At 39.0% G+C, this 5847-nt stretch overlaps 1 protein-coding gene across 1 annotated transcript; it reads left to right on the top strand.

The window, feature by feature from the left end:
* Nucleotides 1–283: 283 nt before the first annotated feature.
* On the top strand, nt 284–5568 carry LOC146509044 (vitelline membrane outer layer protein 1 homolog). The gene is made up of 4 exons (XM_085178321.1): nt 284–560; nt 1889–2001; nt 4199–4502; nt 5495–5568. The coding sequence occupies exons 1-4, from the start codon at nt 348–350 to the stop codon at nt 5495–5497; spliced, it is 633 nt and encodes a 210-aa protein (XP_085034447.1). The 5' UTR covers nt 284–347; the 3' UTR covers nt 5498–5568.
* Nucleotides 5569–5847: the final 279 nt, after the last annotated feature.

Here is a 5847-nt window from a genome sequence, read left to right as displayed (position 1 = left end):
GCAAGATCAACTTCAAGAATTTATAAGTGCAAAGGTTTGATTATGCAGAAATATGTCCTTATAGAGTTTCTGTTCCATGCATTTTGTGAAGTAAAAGATGAGTGGTCTGAAAGCCGAAAAACAGAGCCTTCATCTCTCCAAACGTCACTAAAATCAAAATCTTTTCTCGTTCCAACACCAGCTGTTTATTCCCACATCACTCTGTAACGTTCCTCTGTAAATGATTCATCCCGCTACAAGTGGTGCATTTCAGAATCAACAGGGAAGCTATAAGAGCTTTGAGCCCGAGGCCCCTTTCACTTGTTAGTTGGCCTTTCAGATTGAAACACTGACTCACTGCTGTCAATATGACAAGTCTGCTCGCCGTTGTGGCCGTGCTGGCCGTGCTGTCCGCTGGGTTCTGTGAGGAGCAGAAGAAATTCTTGCAGCGAGCTGGAATGGCTTTCAACAGCAGGGAGTATAAATCTCTGCTTACTGTGAGCAACGGAGAGCAGTTTGGAACCTGGACGTGGCCAGAGATGTGCCCAGAGAGCTTCTTTGCTGTTGGATTCAGTGTCAGGGTAAAACAACGCCTCTCAAAAATGCTATAAACGTTACTTTGATTAAAAATGCGTCTACTGCTGCTGATATGACAAACGAACGCCTTATCTGATGGTTTTACACTTCCAGCAATTTCACATTTCACTTATTTTTCCAACCCAGTAAAACTGAATATTAAATAAAAATACACAAAACCAAAAACACCCTGAAAAAAAAACCTCTTCAAAAAACTTCTCATGAAGATCAAGATATTGTAGCCATTATTATACTTTTGGTACATGCTGTTGTTTACAGTTTTTTTGTTTTTGTCTCATCATTTTAACAGGAATTGAGGAATTGATTTTACTTCCATGCTTCAATTTATGATACTTTATTTATTTTAGATGTTTGTGTTCTAGGTTATTGCTCATCTTTCTTGTTGTTCCTCTTTCTGGTTAATTCCAGCCGGTTCTCACTCCCGAGGCGTAACATGCCGACGTTTTGTCACGTCCCAGGGCGTTCCTGAGGAACGCGAAAGGAGACCTTCGGCGTTCTTATGGTACGCGGTGGGTTATGGCCGAAATCCAGTGCAATGACGCTCCCGCGGTAATAGACGTTCCAGCCCTGTATTCCAGCCCTAAACCTAACCTTATCCCTAGCCCTAACCATAACCTTTTTCCTGACCTTAACCATGACTTTAATGATGTTAAATAGCGTGTTTCTAAGCAATTTAAAGATAAAGAGCGAACATGTGTAGATTGAGTCCATACGGTTCTCATATTTCCTCATTTTTCCGAGGTCGTCATTTAGGAACGTGGTGGGTAGCCGAAAACGTAATATGTTGACGATTTGTCACCTAGCGTAAAATGTTACGCTTTGGGAGTGAGAACGTGTTGCTACTGCATGTGTTTGCTTGATCGACTTTCGATGAGCCTTTAGTTTATTGTCTTTATTTTATCAGAAGAAATGAAAAAATGATCTTATTTTGAGGATAAGAGGAGAACTGTTTTCAGAACTTATAAAATAAATAAATAAACTTGAATCAGTTTGTAATTGAAACTAAAATTTTGGTTCCCAGATCATATTAACCATAAACTTAATTGTTCATTCTCTCCATACTGGCCTGATGATTTCTTCATCGCATGATTCTAGTAAAGAAGATGAAAGCCGAAATCTTTTTTGTGCATTAAACAGCATGAAGTTTCTCTCGTTGCCTCAGATACTCTGCAAAGATGAAAGTGGAACCTGAAAGTGTTGTGTAACCTGACGTGAACTTTTCTCCTCAATGTATCAGCTGCTTTACCGAGAAGCAGATAACAAACTGGGCTGATGAAAATCTGCTTCTGGGAACTGTCCTCTGTTTTCTCAGGTGGAGTCTAACCAGTACGGGAGTGATGACACTGCTCTGAATGGGATCCGCCTTGTCTGCGCAAAAGATGGAAACCGCAACTTCCTGTACACTGTTGAGTCCCACACTGGCTAGTAAGCAGTCATGAAGTACACTAATCTCCATCCAGTTTTAATATTTGCCTGAACTGTTTATTCGTGCATTAAATCTCAGTTATAAGCCATGAACTACAATTTGGGTTGCCAGATCATGAAATTTGGAGGTGTTTTAGTCCAGGTTAGGTGTAACATATGTAAAAGCAATTTTTAAAAGAAATACCGTTGTGTACCTGGTATACAAGTTTATTTATATATTAACCTAAATTTTCTTGATACAAAGTGCTACATATTTCAAATCAGGTCTCAAATAATAAAAATACTTCAAAATAAAGAAATATGCAATACAATACACAATAAAGATTAAATGTGCAAAATAAATAGACACAAATTAAATTACAAAGGTAGAATATATTTGAAGATTTTACAAAAGAAAAATACAGTGAAATGAAATAAATTTGTATTGTAATGTATTAAAAACAACAACATTTTTTAGATTATTTTTATGAATAATGGTTATGGTATTTTTGAAGCATCACAGAAAAACAAAACCCTCCACAAACTCTCTACAAACAGATGGGCAACAAAACAACATATTAAACACAAAATGTGACTTATGAGATAATAGTAATAATCATAACAACAATAATAAACATGACATTGTAGTCTTTAGCGAGAATAGGGAACAGGTGTTACAGTGAAGAACAAGAAGTAGATACAGAGTTTAAATACCCTGAGTCATCCATCCAAAGCAACAGGCAATGCACAAGAGAGGTGAAGAAGAGAGTGTGGGCAGGGTGGAGAGGGTGGAGACGACTGTCAGGGCTGATTTGTGACAGAAGGAGAGCAGCAAGAGTGAAACAGAAGGTTTAAAGATGGCAGTGAGACCTGCTGTGATCTATGGTTTGGAGATGGTGACACTAACAGAAGTGGCATAGTTGAAGATGTTAAGATTTCTACTCGGAGAGGTCAGGATGGACAAGATTATAAGTGAGAACATCAGCGAGACAGCTCAGATCAAGTAGTTTGGAGACAGATTTAGAAAGGTGATGCTGAGATGGTTTGGACTCGTGATGAAGAGGGATAGTGGATATATTTGGCAAAACGTGATGAATTTGGAGCTGCCGGGCAGGAGGAAAAGACGAAGGTCTCAGAGAAGATGGATGCACTGAGAGAGCACATGCAGAAATGGTTGGTGTAGCAGTGGATGATTCTAGGGTGAGATAGAGGCATATATATCTCTAACTTGAGGACACACTGAATGTCTTTCCATGTGAAAGTGTCAGGAAACCAGTTTTACCAAAGTTAATGCATATGTGGAATATCTGTTGAACCAGACTGAAATGAGAGATGAAATACAAGGTAGTTTGAAAGCTTCAGAAGCAGATCTCCATTAATAAATAATATGAAAGGGCTCTTTCTTCTTAAGTGTAGGCGAGTCTTTCCAAACTTTGAATACAGATAATAATGAGCAGTAGATGTGAAAAGTTGTGATGCACTGTGTTAGACAAGGGTTCACTGCTGTGCAGTATTCAGGGAGAAGTGTGAGTATTTTCATAATCTGAGCCAGAGAGGCAGATTTATGGGTGAAACATTACAGACAGCCTTCAGTTTTATCTAACTAGGATGTTTTTCATGTATTTTTTATGTTCTGGTCCCTGTTATATTTTTTATTTTGTTGTCTTTCTTTGTCTTTTTAGTTTCTCAGGAGTGTATGCTACTCATTCCTTTCATTTCCTTGTCCATTTACAATTTTTGCCTTCTGCATTTAGTTTTTTCCCTGAACTTCCGGAATGAGGCACACATGGATACAATTGTGTGATCAGCAAAAACAAGCATAAAAATGATATTTAAGTATTCCATAGTAGTATGTAGAAAACCCACAGTAGATCAAGCATAAATCCCTGTGGTCATATTTCTGATGGCATTGATTGTTTGTGCCGCCCACATTAGCAGTTTGGATTCTCTCTGTTGTGAAGATCTCATTTACCTGTTCACAACAGATTTATTACCATTATCAGGTAGGTACGGCTAAAAAATACTTTGTGTCTCATTTGTACAAGTTTTATTTCAGGAGGTAAAATCAGCAGGATGCTGGAGGCTAATAGTTTTGTGCTACGTTCAGAGAGGAAATGAAAGCATTGCTTTTGCCACAATCATAAATATGTTTTGGATGTTTAAATGTCAAGCTTATTTTCCTCCCCTTCATTTCCCCTTATTTAATCTGCTCCTGCAGCTTCGGTGACTGGTCCGAGCCTCAGTACTGCCCGAGCGGAGTGCTAACCTCTTTCCAGATTAGTGTGGAACCCCATCAGGGTCTGTTTGGCGACGACACGGCCGTCAACAACATCAGGTTCCGCTGCAGCAGTAACCCAACGCTGGAGGGGCCCGGCATGGAATGGGGAGAGTATGGCCACTGGAGTGAGGAATGCTCCGATGGAGGCATCTGTGGCATCGAGACCAAGATGGAAGAATACCAGTATGGCCTGGATGACTCCACCCTGAATGATGTGCGTTTCCACTGCTGTGCATCTCAGCAGGTAAGATGAAGGTTAAATTGTTAGACTACAAATATTTGGTGAAGCACACATTGTGAAGATTTACATGAATGTGTGTGTGAAGGGCTATATTTGAGATGATCTGTGATCTACCAAACCAAAATGGTAACATTGACTCTAACCTACAGACATAATATCAGCTCAATGAAATCTGGAGCAACTAAATCGCAAAAAGCTGCAAAAAAAGCTATTTTTACATGATGCCTTTGCACATATATGCATCAACAAACAGAAAACATGTCTGTATCCCAGAACACTACACATGTGGTATTTTGAGTGTTTTTAAAATCACAGCCAGCTGAGTGACTCTGCCTCAGGATTTCTAATTAGCTTAAGAGCTTTTGATGATCGTATGAAATTTTCTCCAGATGTTTCTGTATGATGTTGATGGAGGTTTGACTACTTGAGGAACTTTACCGCCAGATGTTCACATGTTTGGAAACATTCCGATATATTTCACAAGTCAGCATTAGTGAGAAAAAAATGTAACACGCAGCAATGCTTCAGAATATTTTCTTGCTTACATTGCTAACTTGCCACTGTTACGCGCTGAAATCTACGTGGTTTTAGCCATTCTTTGTACCGTATGTTCTGAAAGACAATAGAGGTGAATTATTCAGTAGAGGTTGGCTGAAATTTCATCTGGTTTTATCGATGGTGATTCGAGTTTAGCCTTTTTGTTTGGCTTAAACCAGCTGGTCATGGCTGGTTCTGTTGGAGGAATCTTCCTGTTAAAAGGTAGTTTTTTCTCTCCATTGTCTCCAAGTACTTGCTCATAATGAAACTTTAAATTTCTCCGTATGTACAAAGTCCTTCACAACTGAATACTCAAATTAGTTATTGCTACAAAAGTTGTCAGAGATTTAGAGCAAAGTAATGAAGCTAGAAGTGAAACATTTATCACATAACTGGTCGTGTATACAAAATGTTGCTGTTGCTTTATAAATGTATGATTTTGTGTTTTTTTTCCACAGTGACTGCCAGCTAAGAAGCTCAGTCCAACATCTAAACCTCAAAGAAGACGAATAATAAAAAAGCTCATCTGAAATGTGACGTTCCCTGTGATGTTTTTTTCAGGACCTGCGATGTCTCATGTTTTTTTCATTTGTCAAAAACATAGCCGAGTGTCACCTTCAACATCAAAAACAAAACGATTAAGGAGCTCTGCCTCAGATCGAGCCCTCATTTGAAGATCCACCATGTCATCCCCTCATCAGCATGAGAGCGGCATGTTTTCATATCCTGTCAAGTGAACCAATGAGTTCACAGTAAAGTCATAACAAGCATCAGCCGCTGACACAGCCGTTTCCTAGAATTCCTACTGGAA

The sequence above is a fragment of the Neolamprologus multifasciatus genome, chromosome 11, assembly GCF_963576455.1.
Source record: "Neolamprologus multifasciatus chromosome 11, fNeoMul1.2, whole genome shotgun sequence".
Taxonomy (NCBI): Eukaryota; Metazoa; Chordata; class Actinopteri; order Cichliformes; family Cichlidae; genus Neolamprologus; species Neolamprologus multifasciatus.
Note: the sequence above shows the minus strand (reverse complement) of the source record. Positions and strands in the feature narration are given on the sequence as shown.

Excerpts from the sequence above, each read along its gene's own strand:
- LOC146509044 (XM_085178321.1), top strand. The coding sequence starts at position 348 with ATGACAAGTCTGCTCGCCGTTGTGGCCGTGCTGGCCGTGCTGTCCGCT. Across the intron at positions 561-1,888 it reads CTGTTGGATTCAGTGTCAGG|GTGGAGTCTAACCAGTACGG; the intron begins GTAAAACAACGC and ends CTGTTTTCTCAG. Across the intron at positions 2,002-4,198 it reads GTTGAGTCCCACACTGGCTA|CTTCGGTGACTGGTCCGAGC; the intron begins GTAAGCAGTCAT and ends CTGCTCCTGCAG.